The 22,844-nt window shown below is 41.8% G+C and overlaps 1 protein-coding gene across 1 annotated transcript in view; it reads right to left on the minus strand.

Moving 5' to 3' along the window:
* Positions 1–22,844, minus strand: part of PTGFRN (prostaglandin F2 receptor inhibitor) — a 105,272-nt gene that overhangs the window by 15,870 nt on the left and 66,558 nt on the right. Inside the window, exons 5-6 of the mRNA XM_049879987.1 lie at positions 7,592–8,017; positions 2,398–2,817 (exon numbers count right to left, since the gene is read on the minus strand). Coding sequence (XP_049735944.1) covers positions 2,398–2,817; positions 7,592–8,017 — 846 coding nt within the window. The remainder of the gene's footprint in view (positions 1–2,397; positions 2,818–7,591; positions 8,018–22,844) is intronic.

Here is a 22,844-nt window from a genome sequence, read left to right on the forward strand (position 1 = left end):
CAAAATGACAATAGCAACTCAAAAGATTAGATAGGAAACTTAGGGGACAGTGAGCTTATGTTAAAGTGGAAGGAAAAATTTGGAAAAGGAGGGTGAGAATGGTTGCAGAACTTGAAGGATATAATGTTACTGAAATGTATTGTACATGCAGAAATCATTCAATTGGTATATGTTTTTCTATGTATATTCTCAACAACAAAAAATAAATTGTATAAAAAAAAACCTAAGGAATCCACAAAAAGCTATTAGAACTAATAAACAAATTCAGCGAAGTTGCAAAATACAAGATCAATAAATAAAAATCAAGTATATTTCTATTCACTACCAATGAACAATCCAAAAAATGAAATTAAGAAAACAATTCCACATAGAATAACATTAAAAGAGTAAAATATTTAGGATAAATTTAACAAGAGAAGTTCAAGATTTGTACAGTGAAAATTACAAAATACCTCTGAAAGAAATTAAAGAAGATTGAAATATACGGAAAGATATCACAAGTTTCTGGATTGGAAGACAACAGTATTAAGATGACCAAAAAAAAAAAAAGGCATTTCTGTCGAGTCAATTTTCACTCATAGCCACTCTATAGGACACAGCAGAACTGCCCCAGAGGGTTTCCAAGGCTGTAATCTTTAGGGAAGCAGACTGTCACATGTTTCTCCCAAAGAGTGGCTGTGGGTTTGAACTGCCAACCTTTTCGGTTAGCAGCCAAGTGCTTAAACACAGTACCACCTGGACTCTTCTCCAAATCGATCTACAGAATCAACACAATTCCTATCAAAGTCTCAGGTGTCTTTTTTGCAGAAATTGATAGGCTGATCCTAAAATTCATATGTAAATGCAAGGGATTTAGAGTAGCCAAAACAATCTGGAAAGCAAAATACAAAATTGGAAGACTCACACTTCCTAATTTCAAAACTTACTACAAAGCTACAGTAATCAAGACAATGTGGTATTGGCATAAGGTGAGAGTCTGGAAATAAACCCTTACATTTATGGTCAAATGATTTTTGACAAGGGTGCCAATACAATTCAATGGCAGAGAGGCTTTCCAATAAGTCATTCTGGGACAACTGGATGAAAAAAAAAAAAAATCTATTGCTATCAAATCAATTCTGACTCACAGCAACCCTACAGGACAGAGTAGAACTGCCCCATAGGGTTTCCAAGAAGTAGCTGGTAGATTCAAACTGTCAACTTTTTTGGTTAGCAGCCAAGCTCTTAACCACTGAGCCACCAGGGCTCTGGGACAGCTTTTTGAGTTAATATTTTGAGTTCATTTTTGCGTATAGTAATGTCATTCTTTTGCATGTGGATATCCAGTCATATCCACATGCAAAAGAATGACTTGGATCCCTTCCTCACCCTATACACAAAAATGAACTCAAAATGGAACATGGCCCTAAATACAGGAGCTAAAAACTCTTAGAAGAAAATATAGGCACAAATCTTCGTAACCTTGGATTAAGCAAGATTTGACATTAAAACACAAGTGACACACACACAAAAAAATAGATAAATTGCATTCATCAAGATTTTAAATTTTGTTTCTTCAAAGGATACCAAGAAAGTGAAAAGACAACCCACAGAATGGGAGAAAACATTTTCAAATCATGTATCTGATAAGGGACTTAAATCCAGACCACATGAAGAAACTTACAACTCAACAATAAAAAGATAAATAACTCATTTTAAAAATGGGCAAAGGATCTGAATGGACATCGCTCCAAAGAAGATAATACAAATGATCAATAAGCCACAAGAGAAGATACTCAACATCATCAGAGAAATAATACATGAAGGAAATGCAAATCAAAACCAAAACGACAGGGAACATCACACAGCATCACACCTACTAGTACAGCTATAATCAAAAAGTAAGTATAACCATTAGTGTTGGTGAGCATGTGGAGAAATCAGACCCTCATTCTTTATTAGTAGGAATGTACAATGGCGCTCTCATTTCAGAAAAGAGTTTAGTGGTTCCTTGAAAAGTTAAACGCAGAGTTTCCATATGAGTGATAAGAAGCTACACTCAAAGGCCCACAGATTGTGATTCCATTTATATGAAAAGCCCAGAATAGGTAAATCTAGAGAGACAATAAGTAGATGAGTGGTTGTCAGGGGCTGGGGGGTAGGGCGAGGAAATGGGAGCTTGGCGGGTAACAACTAAGCGGTGTGGGGATTCTTTTGAGGAATGGTGAAAAACTGTTGTGATCATTGCACAACTCTGTGAATATACTAAAAGCCACTAAATTGAACACTTTAAATGGGTAAATTGTATCGTATGTGAATTACATTTCAATAAGGCTGTTAAAACAAAAGAAGACATTAGATCAAAGCCCTAAGGCCTCCTGCAGCTCGGTCTATGATCCAATATGGCTCCCTGCTCACCTGAGGTTTGGAAGTCTATTTCAATAGGATTGGAGAGACTGGTTGCCGCTTCTCGCCATAGGCTGCCCCCGACAGGAGACCAGGCTGTCACCATGCAGCGGTACAGCCCCGCATCTGACACCTGAGTCTGGTACATTCGATAGCGAAACTCGTCTTCCTGCACTTTCTCTAGCACGACACCATCCACTCGCGAAGCATCTGTCCAATTCTCCAGCTTTACCACGGAATCCTGGTCCAGGGAGATGATGTATTTGGTTTCATTGGGGCTGGAAAGGTCTCCCACAGGCTTCTCAGCAGTGATGAGAACAGAGTAGCGTGGTGACTTAATATTCTTGGAAGACACTTTGCAAGTCATCTCAAATGTATTTCCTGCAGCAAAGAAAGGCTTTGGCTGCCTTGCTTTCACCACAAGCACGGAGTCTGGAATGAAAGACCAGAAGGAGATGATTTCCAACAGGATTAATTAAAATATATATACATTTAAAAGCAAAATGTCAAAGAGACAGTAACTGATGTGCAAACTGGCACACAATAGCACTTCCCAAAATCTGGACACTCAGAAGAGAATCTTGTATATCTGTAAACAGGCTGAAAACCACCCCCTGGACGTAGCAGAGTAGCCAGAAATGACTTCATGATGAAAGGGAGGAGGGACTCCATGGGCGAGAGTTTGGTTTTTAGGATTTTTAAAGCCTTGAGTTTTTTACCAAGAGTGAACTCAGAGGATTTGGGAAGCTACTCGTACCCCCGAGGACGTGAGCTAAAGCCTACTCTTGGTGAATTGGGAAGATGATACTTAAATGCAACAGTCAGGTCCGGTTCTTGGTGATGCCATTTGCTTCTTCTCTTCTGAGGTTCTGCTGGGTGCAGGGAAAGCACTCTTAGCTACACTGGCCTGCTTGGAGGAGCAGAGTGAGGGAGAAATAGGCTCGCTATGCTAATCATACCAAGGTAACATTACAGAACAGATTTATTACTAAGATGATTGGAGCATATGCAGTCGTAGATCCAATTATTTCCATTTAGCTTGCACTTTAATTTCAGAGATGCTGTTTTAACATTTTAAGCAAGTATCTACGGCTCCACTAACTTGATGTTTAAATGTGTTACTCCCAACTTCTCTTTAAAAAAAAAATCCCTAAGCATATGCACATTAGAATTCATTTATATCATACTAGCACAATGTCAGGCACTCGGAAGGCACTTGAATATTTGTTGAATGGATGAATAAATGAATTAGGCACGTTCTTCTTATCCTTCAGTAAAACAATTAATCCTGTAATCTGTTCAGTGATGAGATTTTTATGTTGGGTTTTCTTGAACGCTTGGTTCCACATCTATTAGCAGAACATGTATATTATTTTTTTCTCTCCTATTTCTAAGGTTTCACTGAGCCACCCACATTCTTTCTTGATTCTCCTGAGGGTTCCTTCGTCCATTCATTAAGTCAACAAATATTTATTGAGAGCCTTCCATGTGCCAGGCACTGGGAAAACAATGGTGAACAAAACATACAGAAACTCCTACATTTAAATGCTAGTGGAAGAAAACAAATAAAATAAATAAGGAAAACATGGGATATGGCTAGATAGTGATAGATGTTCAAAAGAAAATGAAGGAGGGAAGGAACAGAGCAAGCATGGAGAGTGTGTGTGAGTGAGTGTGTGTGTGTGGAGGGGTGTTATCACAATTCTAAGTAGGGTAGCCAGGGACAGTCTCATGTCACCCCCAAAACAACATCTGAATAAAGACCTGAAAAAAATAAGGGCACAATCCTGTATCTATATGGAGGGAAAGCATTCTAGGTAGGAGATGAGCAAGCGGAAAGCCCCAGGGTTGGTCCATACCTGGTGTATTTGGGGAAAGGTGTCAGGCAGAGTGGTTGAAGTGAAGTGGCTGGGGAGAGTTAAGACATGAGGTCCAAAAGGTAATGGGGGTCAGTTGGTATAAAGCATCTTAGACCAATACAAGGACTTTGGTTTTGTTTTGAGTAAGATGGGGAGCCTTCGAAGGCTTGAAGTAGAGGAGTTTCATGATCTGCCTTTCATTTTCGCAGGACCGCTCTAACTGCTGTATGCAAGGGCAAAAGCAGGGTGACTACCGATACAATCCAGGTAAGTGATGATGGTGGTTTGGAACAGTAGAGTGTGAGAAGTGGTTAGACTCCAAATAAATTGTGAAAAGTGAGGAGTCAAGGGTAACTTTAAAGTTTTTGGTCTGAGCAACTATGGAGCCATTAATGGTGCTTGAGAAAGCTGAGAAAAAAGAGGTTTGGCAGAAAGGAACTGAAGTTTGAGATGCCCATTAGGCAAGCAGAAGTGCCAAGAAGGCAAGAGAATATTGAGTCTGGAGTTCAGGAAAGAGGTGTGAGCTGGAAATGTAAATTTAGGAGTCTCTGAGGTATAGAGAAGACTCTTTGTGTGCTGCCAACAGTTAAGTGTTCTGTCACTAACCAAAAACTTGGCAGTTTGAATCCACCGAGAGGCACCTCAGAAGAAAGGCTTGGTGATCTATTTCCAAAAATGTAGCCACTGAACACCCTATGCAGCACAGTGCTATTCTGACACTCGTGGGGTGTCAGAACCAGTGTATAAATGGTATTTAAATTCATGTGATGTAGAGGAGATCCAAAAGGAGTCCAAAGATTGAGTCTTGAGGCAGCTTAATGTTTGAGGATCAGGAAAATGAAGCGGAACCAGCAAAGGAGGTTGAGAAGGAACAGCTAGTGGGTCTGGAGGAACAGCTGGAAGGGGGTGATGTCCCAAATGCCAAGGAAGCCAAGGGACAAAAGTGCTTCCAGGAGAAAGGAATGATCAACTGTGTTAAATCCTGCTGAGTTAAGTAAGATAACTGAGAATTGGATTTAGCAATGCGTTGATCACTTGCAATCTTAATAGGCGCAGTGGGGTGAAAGCCTGATTAGAGGAGTTATCAGAGAGGATGGAAGGAGAGAAAATGGAGACATCAAGTACAGATAAGTCAAATACTTTGGCTACAAAAGGAAGGAGAGAGTAATGGGTGGTAAGATAAGTGTGGAGAACAGACAGATGGAGATAGATCAAAATCAGTTTAGCTTTTTTTTTTTAAGATAGGCAATCTAACAACATGTTTACATACTGATGGGGAAGAGCCAGTAGAAAGAAACACTGATGATGTAAGAGAGAGGAGAGAATTGCTGGAACTATATGTCTGAGCAGTGGTGGGGACTGGCTTTTGCTAGAGATAAGGCTGAGTAATATGGGTGCCGTGGATGGGGTAGAATGGGAATTCTCTTCTGGCTGCTTCTATTTTCTCAAAAAAATAGAAAGCAGGATCAACACCTGAGTGTGAGGCTGGGAGAGGAGGCATTTGAGACTTGCAGGGAGAGAAGGTCTGAAATCATTATTTCGGAAAGTGGGGAAGTAAACAGATTAAGGAAATGCAGAGGGATTCCCAGGTAGCATTGAGGGCCCACCTGAGTGAGGTAATGGTCATAGATTTAAAGTGAGAACAGTTCAACATGTCTGAATGCTTTCCTCTAACCACACTTAGCTCTGCAGATGCAGGTAGGGAGACGGCAGAGCTGGACAGTACAACGCACGAGAGGGACAAGGAAGTTAAGGCTGTGAGCAAAGCAGTGATTATGGCTGACTTGGGATTTAGGCCAGATGACTACAGGGTGGCTAGATTTCTTATCCCTGTTCCTCTCTGGACATATCTGAAAATGAAAGAAGGTGCTAATAATAATTATACCAGGGCAACAGGTGTAAATTGGACTACCCTGGCCAAATGGTCACTCTAGGTTAAGAGTGAAGTAAAGACACAACACAACGGGAGTAAAGGACAAGGTAAGGTGGTGGGATTAATGGATTGTGGGCCCAAGTAGGGTTGAAGAGTTGTTAAAGTACTAGAGCGATCTCGAAAGACAGAAGGTATACTGAGAGAAGAAAACCAGATGTTGTCAAGTTGACTTTGATTTATGGTGGCCCCATGTGTATCACAGCAGAACTGTGCTCCATAGGGTTTTCACTGATGGATTTTTCAGAAGTAGATCGCCAGGCCTTTCTTCTGAGGTACCTCTGGGGGGACTCAAACCCCCAACCTTTCGGTTAGCAGCTGAGCTTAATTGTTTGCACCACCCAGGGATAAGGGGTGTGAGAGGAAAAATGTCTTCATTTAGGAGGGCTCTAGAGGAAACAATGCCCTCATGTGAGAGTGAAGTCGGTGAAGTTTAATGTAAGAGAAAGAACATGGAGCGATGAGCTTCAGGAAACGGGGTTTTGCTGATGACAGAGTTCTGGAGGGTCTTGCTCGAGGCTTGGGGATGTAGAAGGGATGGTAGTGCGTCAAAGACGGCAAACAGAGGACCATATGGTGATGAATGTTTGGGGCATGAAAAAGGACCTAGGAGGCCTGGGCTTCCTTTGATGATGGACAAGAACAGGATAAAAGACTCGATGAGGACAGCCTAACGTCCCAAGGCAGACAGCGCTCTGAGCATTCAGGAGTAGATGCATCAAACGTAGTGTTTACCATCCTTTAAGTTCTTGTTACCTCACCCTAGAAATCAATTTCTCCAAATGGATGCCTAGTCCCTCAGGGGCAGGAACAACAGCTCTGTGGATACCCACTGGCAATGCGGCACCTCAAAAGTGTCTGCACCCCAGTGGGAACTCATGGACACTGGCACACCAAAGGCCTCCGTGGGTTTTGCCTAAGACACCCAGCTGAGCAATAAAGTATCAATAGTTTGCCCTGTGCAGTCTCGGCCACAGACCCTTAGAACATCTACAAAACAACCCTCCACCACCAATCAGGTCCTTAGCTCACTCTCTAGAACGCAAGAAACTCACACACTGACCTTTCTCCCAGCATCACCATTTTAAAGAGACTCTTACTACAGAAAAGCCCTGGTGGCACAGTGGATAGGAGCTTGGCTACTAACCAAAAGGTCAGCAGTTCATATCTACCAGCTGCTCTTGGAAACCCTGTGGGGCAGTTCTACTCTGTCCTATAGGGTCACTATGAGTCAGAATCAACTTGACTCTATAATCCTATCAAGTGCTTACTATAGATAAAAGCAATAGTTATTATACCTGCTTTTGAGAATGTATTTCCTGGACTCCTAGTGAATGTGATAACCTGCATCTGAAAACATATGCTGGGGTGACTTAAGCCAAAAAAAAAGCGTAATTAACAAGAATGACACTCCTACCTTCTGATGCCCAGAAAATGTTGACGGGTCTGGAGAGAACGTCCTTGCTTTTTACCCAGCTGTTATTCCGCTGTTTGGTCCAGGCAGACACAACACAGTAGTAACTGCCTCTGTCTTCGTCTGTAGTCCTTTGGATTCGGAAACTGAACGTGTCCATATGCTCCTTCGAAAAAATAAGCTCTCCGTTCTGGGCCCGTTGCTTGCTCCTCTCTCCGTACTTCAGCGTCCAGTCCCCATTCATTACCGCGAGAAGCTCACTGGTGACCACACTGTCACTGCGCGGGTTTATCCTGAAGTACCAGGAGACTGTGAAACGGACGTTTGCGTCCGAGCGCTTCACGTCCACGATCCGGCATTCCAGCTCTGTGGGGTCATCTGAAAACTCGGGGACCTTGGAAGCGTTCAGATACACCTGATAGTCTGGCTCTGAACGAGGGAGAGAGGTGAGAAGAAAACAGTCAAACAGAGCAACGAACCAAGAGTTAGCAAAAGGAAAGACAGTTAAATGAAATGAAATGAAATTCTGACAGTTAAATGAAAGTCTTTGCATTGAATGCAAAGGAACCTATAAGGATCCTGTAACAGTTTGTTTTTGCAAAACTTTTAAAACACTCTCCCCGCGAGTCCCTCCACCCCCCGAGAAAACTTCCCAAGACCAAATGCCAAACATCCCCAATCAGGAGTCTCAGGGCCTTGGTCTTTCCATAGAGATGGGGTCTGCTGTCAGTTTCCCCGGGAAGTGAGTCTTCTGAGGATTTCTTAAGGAGCTCAGGGTCCATGTTCTACCGAGATTGTCCTTGGAATGCCAAGCAGTGTCCACAGGCCTCCAAAGACCCCACTGGGGCAGCACTGGGTGGTGCAGTTAATGCACTTGGCTGCTAATCAAAGGGTTGGAGATTTGACAGGTACCTCAGAAGAAAGGCCTGACAATCTACTTCTGAAAAATCACCCATTCAAAACCCTATGGAGGCACTCGCGCCTGGCTGTGCTGGCGGCAGGAGTGGGACACCGACCGCGGTAGTGCTCTGCCAAACTTAATAGAGCTCCAACTTGGCTCATCATCAAATGCCCTTACTGGGAGGTGGGGCCAAGATGGCGTGCTAGGTGGACGCTACCGCGGATCCCTCTTGCAACAAAGACTCGGGAAAACAAGTGAATCGATCACATACATAACAATCTACGAACTCTGAACAACAAACACAGATTTAGAGACAGAGAACAAACAAATACGGGGAGGCAGCGATTGTTTTCAGAGCCTGGAGCCAGCGTACCAGTCAGCGGATTTTCTGGAAAAACTAGTTTCCCAGTGACGGCTCGGAGACAGCAGTCCATATCAAACCACATAAAGAAGCAGACCATGACAGCTTCTCCAACCCCCCAAACAAAAGAATCAAAATCTTTCCCAAATGAAGATACAATCCTGGAGTTATCAGATACAGAACATAAAAAACTAATTTACAGAATGCTTCAAGACATCACAAACGAAATAAGGCAAACTGCAGAAAAAGCCAAGGAACACACTGATAAAACTGTTGAAGAACTCAAAAAGATTATTCAAGAACATAGTGGAAAAATTAATAAGTTGCAAGAATCCATAGAGAGACAGCATGTAGAAATCCAAAAGATTAACAATAAAATTACAGAATTTGACAATGCAATAGGAAGTCAGAGGAGCAGACTCGAGCAATTAGAATGCAGACTGGGACATCTGGAGGACCAGGGAATCAACACCAACATAGCTGAAAAAAAATCAGATAAAAGAATTAAAAAAAATGAAGAAATCCTAAGAATCATGTGGGACTCTATCAAGAAGGATAACTTGCAGGTGATTGGAGTCCCAGAACAGGGAGGGGGGACAGAAAACACAGAGAAAATAGTTGAAGAACTCCTGACACAAAACTTCCCTGACATCATGAAAGGCGAAAGGATATCAATCCAAGATACTCATCGAACCCCATTTAAGATTGATCCAAAAAGAAAAACACCAAGACATATTATCATCAAACTCGCCAAAACCAAACATAAACAGAAAATTTTAAAAGCAGCCAGGGAGAAAAGAAAGGTTTCCTTCAAGGGAGAATCAATAAGACTAAGTTCGGACTACTCAGCAGAAACCATGCAGGCAAGAAGGGAATGGGACGACATATACAGAGCACTGAAGGAGAAAAACTGCTAGCCAAGGATCATATATCCAGCAAAACTCTCTCTGAAATATGAAGGCAAAACTCTCTCTGAAATTAAGATATTTACAGATAAACACAAGTTTAGAGAATTTGCAAAAACCAAACCAAAGCTACAAGAAATACTAAAGGATATTGTTTGGTTAGAAAACCAATAATATCAGATACCAGCACAATACAAGGTCACAAAACAGAACGTCCTGATATCAACTCAAATAGGGAAATCACAAAAACAAACAAATTAAGATTAATTAAAATAAATAAATAAAATAATACACATAACAGGGAATCATGGAAGTCAACAGGTAAAAGATCACAATAATCAAAAAGAGGGACTAAATACAGGAGGCATTGAACTGCCAGATGGAGAGTGATACAAGGCTATATAGAACGATACAAGTTAGGTTTTTACTTAGAAAAATAGGGGTAAATAATAAGGTAACCACAAAAAGGTATAACAACTCCATAACTCAAGATAAAAGCCAAGAAAAACGTAACGACTCAACTAACATAAAGACAAACACTATGAAAATGAGGATCTCACAATTTACTAAGAAAAACGTCTCAGCACAAAAAAGTATGTGGAAAAATGAAATGGCCAACAACACAAATGAAAAGGCATCAAAATGACAGCACTAAAAACTTATTTATCTATAATTACGCTGAATGTAAATGGACTAAATGCACCAATAAAGAGACAGAGAGTCACAGACTGGATAAAGAAACACGATCCATCTATATGCTGCCTACAAGAGACACACCTTAGACTTAGAGACACAAACAAACTAAAACTCAAAGGATGGAAAAAAATATATCAAGCAAACAATAAGCAAAAAAGAAGAGGAGTAGCAATATTAATTTCTGACAAAATAGATTTTAGACTTAAATCCACCACAAAGGATAAAGAAGGACACTATATAATGATAAAAGGGACAATTGATCAGGAAGACATAACCATATTAAATATTTATGCACCCAATGACAGGGCTGCAAGATACATAAATCAAATTTTAACAGAATTGAAAAGCGAGATAGACACCTCCACAATTATAGTAGGAGACTTCAACACACCACTTTCGGAGAAGGACAGGACATCCAGTAAGAAGCTCAATAGAGACACGGAAGACCTACTTACAACAATCAACCAACTTGACCTCATTGACTTATACAGAACTCTCCACCCAACTGCTGCAAAGTATACTTTTTTTTCTAGCGCACATGGAACATTCCCTAGAATAGACCACATATTAGGTCATAAAACAAACCTTTGCAGAGTCCAAAACATCAAAATATTACAAAGCATCTTCTCAGACCACAAGGCAATAAAACTAGAAATCAGTAACAGAAAAACTAGGGAAAAGAAATCAAATACTTGGAAAATGAACAATACCCTCCTGACAAAAGACTGGGTTATAGAAGACATCAAGGAGGGAATAAGGAAATTCATAGAATGCAAAGAGAATGAAAATACTTCCTATCAAAACCTCTGGGACACAGCAAAAGCAGTGCTCAGAGGCCAATTTATATCGATAAATGCACACATACAAAAAGAAGAAAGAGCCAAAATCAGAGAACTGTCCCTACAACTTGAACAAATAGAAAGTGAGCAACAAAAGAACCCATCAGGCACCAGAAGAAAACAAATAATAAAAATTAGAGCTGAACTAAATGAATTAGAGAACAGAAAAACAATTGAAAGAATTAACAAAGCCAAAAGATGGTTCTTTGAAAAAATTAACAAAATTGATAAACCATTGGCTAGACAGACTAAAGAAATACAGGAAATGAAACAAATAACCCGAATAAGAAACGAGAAAGACCACATCACAACAGAACCAAATGAAATTAAAAGAATCATTTCAGATTACTACGAAAAATTGTACTCTAACAAATTTGAAAACCTAGAAGAAATGGATGAATTCTTGGAAAAACACTACCTACCTAAACTAACACATTCAGAAGTAGAACAACTAAATAGACCCATAACAAAAAAAGAGATTGAAACGGTAATCAAAAAACTTCCAATAAAAAAAAAGCCCTGGCCCGGACGGCTTCACTGCAGAGTTCTACCAAACTTTCAGAGAAGACTTAACACCACTACTACTGAAGGTATTTCAAAGCACAGAAAATGACGGAATACTACCCAACTCTTTTTATGAAGCCACCATCTCCCTGATACCAAAACCAGGTAAAGACATTACAAAAAAAGAAAATTATAGACCTATATCCCTCATGAACATAGATGCAAAAATCCTCAACAAAATTCTAGCCGATAGAATCCAACAACACATCAAAAAAATAATTCACCATGATCAAGTGGGATTTATACCAGGTATGCAAGGCTGGTTTAATATCAGAAAAACCATTAATGTAATCCATCACATAAATAAAACAAAAGATAAAAACCACATGATCTTATCAATTGATGCAGAAAAGGCATTTGACAAAGTCCAACACCCATTTATGATAAAAACTCTTACCAAAATAGGAATTGAAGGAAAATTCCTCAACATAATAAAGGGCATCTATGCAAAGCCAACAGCCGATATCACTCTAAATGGAGAGAACCTGAAAGCATTTCCCTTGAAAACGGGAACCTGACAAGGATGCCCTTTATCACCGCTCTTATTCAACATCGTACTTGAAGTCCTAGCCAGGGCAATTAGGCTAGACAAAGAAATAAAGGGTATCCGGATTGGCAAGGAGGAAGTAAAGTTATCACTATTTGCAGATGACATGATCTTATACACAGAAAACCCTAAGGAATCCTCCAGAAAACTACTGAAACTAATAGAAGAGTTTGGCAGAGTCTCAGGTTATAAAATAAACATACAAAAATCACTTGGATTCCTCTACATCAACAAAAAGAACACCGAAGAGGAAATAACCAAATCAATACCATTCACAGTAGCTCCCAAGAAGATAAAATACTTAGGAATAAATCTTACCAAGGATGTAAAAGACCTATACAAAGAAAACTACAAAGCTCTACCACAAGAAATTCAAAAGGACATACTTAAGTGGAAAAACATACCTTGCTCATGGATAGGAAGACTTAACATAGTAAAAATGTCTATTCTACCAAAAGCCATCTATACATATAACGCACTTCCGATCCAAATTCCAATGTCATAGTTTAAGGGGTTAGAGAAACAAATCACCAATTTCATATGGAAGGGAAAGAAGCCCCGGATAAGCAAAGCATTACTGAAAAAGAAGAAGAAAGTGGGAGGCCTCACTCTACCTGATTTCAGAACCTATTATACAGCCACAGTAGTCAAAACAGCCTGGTACTGGTACAACAACAGACACATAGACCAATGGAACAGAATTGAGAACCCAGATATAAATCCATCCACACCATGAGCAGTTGATATTTGACAAAGGACCAGTGTCAGTTAATTGGGGAAAAGATAGTCTTTTTAACAAATGGTGCTGGCATAACTGGATATCCATTTGCAAAAGAATGAAACAGGACCCATACCTCATACCATGCACAAAAACTAACTCCAAGTGGATCAAAGACCTAAACATAAAGACTAAAACGATAAAGATCATGGAAGAAAAAATAGGGTCAGCCCTAGGAGCCCTAATACAAGGCATAAACAGAATACAAAACATTACCAAAAATGATGAAGAGAAACCAGATAACTGGGAGCTCCTAAAAATCAAACACCTATGCTCATCTAAAGACTTCACCAAAAGAGTAAAAAGACCACCTACAGACTGGGAAAGAATTTTCAGCTATGACATCTCAGACCAGCGCCTGATCTCTAAAATCTACATGATTCTGTCAAAACTCAACCACAAAAAGACAAACAACCCAATCAAGAAGTGGGCAAAGGATATGAACACACATTTCACTAAAGAAGATATTCAGGCAGCCAACAGATACATGAGAAAATGCTCTCGATCATTAGCCATTAGAGAAATGCAAATTAAAACTACGATGAGATTCCATCTCACTCCAACAAGGCTGGCATTAATCCAAAAAACACAAAATAATAAATGTTGGAGAGGCTGCGGAGAGATTGGAACTCTTATACATTGCTGGTGGGAATGTAAAATGGTACAACCACTTTGGAAATCTATCTGGCGTTATCTTAAACAGTTAGAAATAGAACTACCATACAACCCAGAAATCCCACTCCTCGGAATATACCCTAGAGATACAAAAGCCTTCACACAAACAGATATATGCACACCCATGCTTATTGCAGCTCTGTTTACAATAGCAAAATGCTGGAAGCAACCAAGGTGTCTGTCAACGGATGAATGGGTAAGTAAATTGTGGTAAATTCACACAATGGAATACTATGCATCGATAAAGAACAGTGACGAATCTGTGAAACATTTCCTAACATGGAGGAACCTGGAAGGCATTATGCTGAGCGAAATTAGTCAGAGGCAAAAGGACAAATATTGTATAAGACCACTATTATAAGATCTTGAGAAAGAGTAAAAACTGAGAAGAACACATACTTTTGTGGTTACGAAGGGGGGAGGGAGGGAGGGAGGAAGAGGGTTTTTTATTGATTAATCAATAGATAAGAACTGCTTTGGGTGAGGGGAAAGACAACACTCAGTACATGGAAGGTCAGCTCAATTGGACTGGACCAAAAGCAAAGAAGTTTCCGGGATAAAATGAATGCTTCAAAGGTCAGCGGAGCAGGGGCGGGGGTTTGGGGACCATGGTTTGCGGGGACTTCTAAGTCAATTGGCAAAATAATTCTATTATGAAAACATTCTGCATCCCCCTTTGAAATGTGGCGTCTGGGGTCTTAAATGCTAACAAGCGGCCATCTAAGATGCATCAATTGGTCTCAACCCACCTGGAGCAAAAGAAAATGAAGAACACCAAGATCACACGACAACTAGGAGCCCAAGAGACAGAAAGGGCCACATGAACCAGAGACCTACATCATCCTGAGACCAGAAGAACTAGTTGGTGCCCGGCCACAATCGATGACTGCCCTGACAGGGAGCACAACAGAGAACTCCTGAGGGAGCAAGAGATCAGTGGGATACAGACCCCGAATTCTCATAAAAAGACCATACTTAATGGTCTGACTGAGACTAGAGGAATCCCGGCGGCCATGCTCCCCAGACCTTCTGTCGGCACAGGACAGGAACCATCCCCGAAGACAACTCATCAGACATGAAAGGGACTGGTCAGCGGGGGGGAGAGAGATGCTGATGAAGAATGAGCTAATTATATCAGGTGGACACTTGAGACTGTGTTGGCATCTTCTGTCTGGAGGGGGGATGGGAGGATAGAGAGAGAGGGAAGCTGGCAAAATTGTCACGAAAGGAGAGACTGAAAGGGCTGACTCAATAAGGGGAGAGCAAGTGGGAGTAGGGAGTAAGATGTATGTGAACTTATATGTGACAGACTGACTTGATTTGTAAACGTTCACTTGAAGCTTAATAAAATTTAATTAAAAAAAAAAAAACCCTATGGAGCACAGTTCTACCCGGAAACACGTAGGGTCACCATGAATCGGGGCTGACTCATTGGCAACTGGTTTTGGTTTTAGAGCCCATTCCAGAATCTGAGCCAATTAATCCCACCATGGCCTGGGTTCCTGTCATTCTTGGCCATGCCCCAAAATGAAAGGTCCTCAGGTCATCACTTCCCCTTGCATTTTCTTATCCTCACTTTATAGTCCCTCTGACTTTTCCGCGGTGCTTTCCAAATCTGCGTTTAGCGATCAATAAACAACCCCCAACCTCAAACTCTCCAGAGGACACCCTTCACCAGGAAATGTGACTCACCCATACAATCCTGCTAACCTTGAAGCCCTCTCTCTGAGAATCTGGCTCTAGTAAGGCCTGCCCACCAGGAGCACCCTGCTTCCTCACCTGCACAAAATCTGACAGTGGTGGAAGGAAAGCTAGTGTCTCCTCTGCCACTGAGACATTCCTGTTATTTTCTGCTTGTATAAGACACCCTCTTTCCTCTGAGGTTTAAAGCATTTCTATAACTCCACTTTTCTGTTCTTACTGCCCCAAGGCCTTCCTCCATATTTGCCAAGGAAATGGTATCAGAACCCCTTGGTAGCCTTGTTTCCTCTCCTTATAACCCCTGCACACAAGTTACACCTAATTACCTGCATTCTCCAGGCACCAGTCTCACAGCTCTGTGAAGACCTGCTTGGAATGGCCCTTCTCTTCTTGATTGCCTTGCAAACCCCCACTCATTCTTTAATGTCACCTCCTTCATGCAGCCTTCCAGGATCCTTGGAGTGACACTCTTTCTTTGTGTTCCTGTAAGCCATGTGTGTATTCTTATATAGCAGTTATCACACTACATTATTACTCTTTGCTTGAGGGTCTCATCTTTGTTCCAAACACATTGCTTTTATTCAGTAGGCACTCAATAAATATGTGCTACATTAATGCAAACTAGGACTTTTAGAAATGGCTACATTTTCTTCTGCAGAAAACTTTGGATTCTAGGAGAAAAATAACCCCACTTAAACAGAACTTCTCATTTGCCAACACTGCCTTTATTCCTATCATCTTGATCAAACCTTTAGTCTTATTTAACATTACTTTTATTTATGACTCATACAGATTATAAACTGCTGAGGTCAAGGCACTGTGCTTTTGTGATTTCTACTTCTAATGAAATTTGTAACATCACGGCTTCTCCAAGAATGATTCAGTGGGCCAGGAAATGGAAAAAACTCAAAATCCTAATTCCCTTAAATGTCATCATCACAAGCATATAATTGCCGGTGAAGTTGGACTCTGTGCTGTGTAAAGTTAAAACACCGTGGCCCTCACCTGCGTCATGGAGCACACCTGGCTGTAAAGCGGACTCTAGAGAAATGCCACAGACTGGCATCAGAGCTGGGAAGTGCCTGAGAGACCACCCAGCCTTGTTGTACAGACACGTGCAAAGGTCACACAGTTGGGAGATTCCCATCTCCTGGGCCAGAGTGCTCACACATCCACAGCTTCTCTAGCAACAACTGAATGAGGAACAGATACAACTGAAATACACTTATACCACAATATGCTTAAGAAAAATTCACAAATTACCCCACATCCACAGATTATTGGTATAACTTGGGTGCAGAAAAGGACAACTAAATTCACTTATATGTGCAAAGGACAGATTGGAACTGGCTGTGGTTACAGCAAGATCTCACCGCTCCCAGTCCTGTCAAGACTTATCTGGACCACCACCACATGGACAATCTGCAAGCTGCAGCAGCTGAGAGCCCCCACTCCATTTCCAGCGCAATGAGTAGGATCCTTCATGTGTGTTACCACATTAACCTGAACGACAAACTGTGTGGCAGGAAAAAGCAGTGGGGAAGAGCCGGGACTCTGGGGCCAGGCTGTGTGCAAATCCTGGCTCTGCCATTGACTGCGTAGCCATGGCAAGATTACTTAACCTCTCTAGTGCCTCATCTGTAAAAATGACGATAATAATACTAACTACTTCATAATGCTACTAGGAGGATTAATAGGTATATGTAAAAACGTTTAGACTGGTGCCTGCATGACTGAGATACACACACATGTGTATCTGCATGTATATATACATATGAACTATTATTTACAATTCCACCTGACATCTGAGGAGACAGGTTTAGAGAGGTTAGCAACTTGCCCACACAGCTCAAAAGTGGCAGATTTGAATCCAAGGCTATATTCTTTTTACCACCTTTCAAGGTACATCCTCATCTCTCAAATGAACCAAATGTAACTGTTTTCTGTATTCTCTGGTGCAGTGGTTAAGAGCTAGCCTGTTAACCAAAAGATCAGCAGTTCGAATCCACCAGCTGCTCCTTGGAAATCCCAAGGGGCAGTTCTACTCTGTCCTATAGGGTTGCTATGAGTTGGAATTGACTCAACAGCAATGGGTTTGTTTTTTGTTTTTGATACTGATGAAAAGGTTGGCAGCTCAAACCCATCCAATGGCTGCACAGAAGAAAGACCTCGTGATCTGCTCCTGTAAAGATTACAGCCTAGAAAACTCTATGGGGAAGTTTAACTCTGTAACACATGGGGTTGCTATGAGTCAAAATTGACTCAACAGCACCTAACAACACTGATGGTAAATTGAATGCCATAGCTAAGTTACTGCCACAGGGAATGTGACCCAAGAAGCCAGCTCCCTGATGGGCCATCTCACCAACCTGACTGACCAGTGCAACTTCAAGCACTATGAGGCTTCCTGTGGTGGTTTCCCTTCTCTCCTAAACCATGATCGACTCTTTAATTATTATTAATCCTTCATTCCTTCATAGCTCAACTCCCAACCTCTGAACAAATTCTTCCAAAGTGGTACTTTTCCAAAAGCTGTTAAAAGTGGTCATGAAATGGTACAGCCACTTTGGAAATCTATCTGGCGTTTTCTTAAAAAGTTAGAAATAGAACTACCATATAACCCAGAAATCTCACTGCTCGTAATATATCCTAGAGAAATAAGAACCTTTACAAGAACAGATATATGCACACCCATGTTTATTGCAGCTCTGTTTACAATAGCAAAAAGCTGGAAGCAACCAAGGTGTCCATCAACGGATGAATGGTTAAATAAATTGTGGTAAATTCACACAATGGAATATTATGCATCGATAAAGAACAGTGACGAATCTGTGAAACATTTCATAACATGGAGGAACCTGGAAGGCATTATGCTGAGTGAAATTAGTCAGAGGCAAAAGGACAAATATTGTATAAGACCACAATTATAAGATCTTGAGAAATAGTATAAACTGAGAAGAACACATACTTTTCTGGTTACAAGGCAGGGAGGGAGGGTGGGAAAGGGTTATTTACTGATTACGTAGTAGATAAGAACTACTTTAGGTGAAGGAAAGGACAATACTCAATACATGGAAGGTCAGCTCAACTGGACTAGACCAAAAGCAAAGAAGTTTCTGGGATAAACTGAATGCTTCAAAGGTCAGTGGAGCAAGGGCGGCGATTTGGGGACTACGGCTTAAGGGGACTTCTAAGTCAATTGGCAAAATAATTCTATCATGAAAACATTCTGCATCCCACTTTGAAATGCGGCGTCTGGGTCTTAAATGCTAACAAGCAGCCATCTAAGATGCATCAATTGGTCTCAACCCACCTGGATCAACGGAGAATGAAGAACGCCAAGGTCACACGATAACTATGAGCCCAAGAGACAGAAAGGGCCACATGAACCAGAGACTTACATCATCCTGAGACCAGAAGAACTAGATGGTGCCTGGCCACAACCAATGACTGCCCTGACAGGGAGCACAACAGAGAACCCCTGAGGGAGCAGGAGATCAGTGGGATGCAGACCCCAAATTCTCATAAAAAGACCAGTCTTAATGGTCTGACTGAAACTAGAGGAATCCCGGCGGTCATGGGCCCCAGACCTTCTGTTGGCCCAGGAGAGGAACCATTCCCGAAGACAACTCATCAGACATGGAAGGGACTGGACAATGGGATGGACAGAGATGCTGACGAAGAGTGAGCTACTTGTATCAGGTGGACACTTGAGACTGTGTTGGCATCTCCTGTCTGGAGGGGAGACAGGAGGGTAGAGAGGGTTAGAAACTGACAAAATTGTCACGAAAGGAGAGACTGGAAGGAGGGAGCGGGATGACTCATTAGGGGGAGAGTAAGTGGGAGTATGGAGTAAGGTGTATATAAGCTTGTATGTGACAGACTGACTTGATTTGTAAACTTTCACTTAAAGCACAATAAAAATTATTTTAAAAAGTTATGAAAAAGAGACACAGTCAGTTGATGGAACTATTCATGGTCAGACTGTTGAACACATGGAAAAGGCAGTCAAACTAGCCAAACACCAACTGTTAGAGCAGCTCTCTACCCCTCTACCTACCTCTTGGCCAGGCCAAACCCCACTCACCAGAGCATCAGAACCCAGCTGCTCTCCTGCCCTGGCCCCAAGTCTTCCTTAGGTTTGTGACCCAAACACTGGCAGAGGGCTATGTTGTAGGCATCTCGACTTGGTGTCTCCATCAGGGTATCTTAACCTAATTTACCCCACTCTCCACCCCCCTCTGCCAATACATATATATACACACACAGCTACAAACCCCACTCCAGTTACTAACTTTCCAGTTACTGTTCCTGTTACCACACATCTACCATTCAGTCTCCCAGTCACCTCAGCTTAAAATGTGTGCTGTCCCCTGCCCTTCCTCTCCCTTACTCCTCTCCACTCTGCCGTGAAGCCGACTCTGACTCATGGTGACCTCATGCGTGTCAGAGTAAGACTATGCTCCACTGGTTTTCGGTGGTTGATTTTTTTAACATACACTGCCAGACCCTTCTTCCGAGGTGCCTCTGGGTGGGTTCAAACCCCCAACCTTTTGGTTAAGAGCTGAGCATGTTAACTGTTTGTACCACCCAAGGGCTCTTCTCCACTCTGAGGGTTCCTAAATCTCATACATTCTCCCTCTTAAGTGTCTCCTCCATTTCCCCTACTCCCAGGCCTCGCACCTAGTAGGTTCTCCATAAATATTTGTGGTTGAATAAAAGCGCAACTCTCATGAACAATACCCTCATTCTGGCCCTCACTGCCTCCAGCCAAGACTATTAAAATAATCTCTCAATCCCAGTCCAGGCTGGTAACAACTAACTACCAGGGAAACCCTCTGATGGTTTGTCTTCTCACCTACTGAACACCTGCCTCTACCTGGCTCCTCCAAATGTGAGACCAACTCATTTGTTCAGCCCCGCCACCCACTGCCTTCCTGTACATATTCTAGACTCTATTCAGACAACAGCTCTCAGGATTCCCTAAACATCCATATGCTTCCGATTCATCTGCTTTTCTTCCCGCTGGTCCCTCTGCCTCAGCACCTGGAGCACCTGCTCGGTAAGTTGTTGAATAAATGACTGAATGGATCCTCCCGTTCTACTCCACTCCCACCTCACATATAGAGACGTGAGAGTACAAGACAGGTATAGCATGCATGCATCTACGTTATAGGAATTCCAGTTTGGCAGGACAGAAAAATCCCTTCATTGACCTGCTCGGTCTCCTCATTCTCCCTTAACACTAACCCTCAGGCCCCAGAAGAGGAAGCCTCTGTCTAAACGCAGAGACAAACAAAAACAATTGGGTTCTTGGCTGGTGAGTTAGAAGATGCAGGTTCTAGTGATTTAAAGGGTGTTCAGAGGGCATCTGAACTACACACCAGCATTGTAGGTTGACTTTAGATCTGAACTCCTAGAAGAAACCCGTTGCCATTGAGTTGATTCCGACTCATAGTGACCCTATAAGACAGAGGAGAACTGTCCCCTCAAGTTCCAAGGAGCACCTGGTGGATTCGAACTGCCAACCTTGTGGTTAGCAGCCATAGCTCTTAACCACTATGCCACCAGGGTTTCCTAGAGAAGGTACAATTCCACTACACTGGAATGGTGGGTTCTTATTTCCTCTTTGCTTTTGGTGCATGTGCAGAAATTTTCCTTGAATGTTGTTTTACGATAAATTTAAAAAAAAATTGTTTACAGAGATGATGCGTGGTCCTCAAAACCTATCCACACATACCTCCCCATGTAGCCTCTCCTTAATAGAGCATCCCTCCTCTGAACTCACCCAGCATGCCACACCTCTACTTCTCATTCAACAAACGTTCATGGGGCCCTTCCCACCTGCCACGCTCCGTGCTCTCTAAGGATTTTATTTGAACGTTGGCTGCCTGTAAATACGTCTTATAGCCCCTTCCATAAGACTCTTCCCAGAGTCAGGGCCTACCTCCCTTACTCATCCATGTGTGCTATGCATACAGTGCCTTGTACATAAAAAGTATTAACATGCTTGCTGAATTGAACTAAATTTAACATTTTGCATAAAAAATGCTCAGATTTGGCATACGCATCCCACTACTGATTACCATTATATTCTACTTGATCTCATCAAGAAACCAGCTAAGAATGCAATGGTGGTTATGTTTAAAAAAAAAAAAAAAAGATCCTGATCAGTTAAAGATGCCTATTAAAGTATTTAATGATGCAATGACATGTCTGAGAAGTGTTTTAAGCCGCTCCAGAAAGAAAAAAATAAAAATGGAAAAAAAATGTGTGTGCGCGTGTGTGTTTATCCAGGGAAGGAAAAAGAAAAGAAACAAGAATTGCAGAGTATCAGCACTGTCGAAGCTGGGTGGTTCTTTCTACTTGTGTGTTTGTTTGAAAATTTGCATTCCAAACAGTTGAAAACATGCGGACCAACAACTCACAGGCTAAACCCTGTGTAAACGCTGAGGCCAGTGTGAATGGGGCATCGTTCACATTCTTGACAAGCAGGGATCCACTCACTCACCTGGCTCCTGGGGTGGTGATGGGATGGTGTGCACTATCTCCTGAGCTACAGGCTCCAAATAGGGTGGCCCTTCCGAACAGAATACTTTGTTCTTTGAATACGGGTCATTAGACGCCTGCGTTATAAGTTCCAAAACAATGAAAAGCTTTCAGAATCGCTGACTAATTTGCAAACACAAATATGTGTGCCTACTGTGTACAGGGACCTGACCTTGAAGTTTTCACACAGGCAACCTCACTTCACTCTCATGACAATTCTATAAGGAAGGTAGGTGTGTTGTTATCGTTATGAAGTGCTGTCGAATCAGCTTCAACTTATGACTATCCCATGTACAAGAGAAAGAAATGATGCCCCACCCTGTACCACCCTCATGATCACCAGCCTGCTGGGGTCCGTTGTTGCCTTCCATCCTAGGGGCCTCATCTTCCAGTACGCTATTACAATATTCTGTTGTGATCCACAGGGTTTTCACTGGCTAATTTTTGAAAGTTGATTGCCAGGCCTTTCTTCCTAGTCCAAGTCTGGAAGCTCCACTGAAACCTGTTTGCCATGGGTGACCCTGCTAGTATTTGAACTATGGATGGCATAGCTTCCAGCATCACAGCAACATGCAAGCCACCACCGTATGACAAACTGACTGCTGGCCAGTAGATAAGGTCTATTACCCCCATTTTACCAACAGTAATAATAACAACTGGAGTTTATTGAGGGCTTTCTATATGCCAGATGCCATGCAACACACTTACCCTGCATTCTCAATTAATCTTCCTAACAACCT

The sequence above is a fragment of the Elephas maximus genome, chromosome 3, assembly GCF_024166365.1.
Source record: "Elephas maximus indicus isolate mEleMax1 chromosome 3, mEleMax1 primary haplotype, whole genome shotgun sequence".
Lineage (NCBI taxonomy): Eukaryota > Metazoa > Chordata > Mammalia > Proboscidea > Elephantidae > Elephas > Elephas maximus.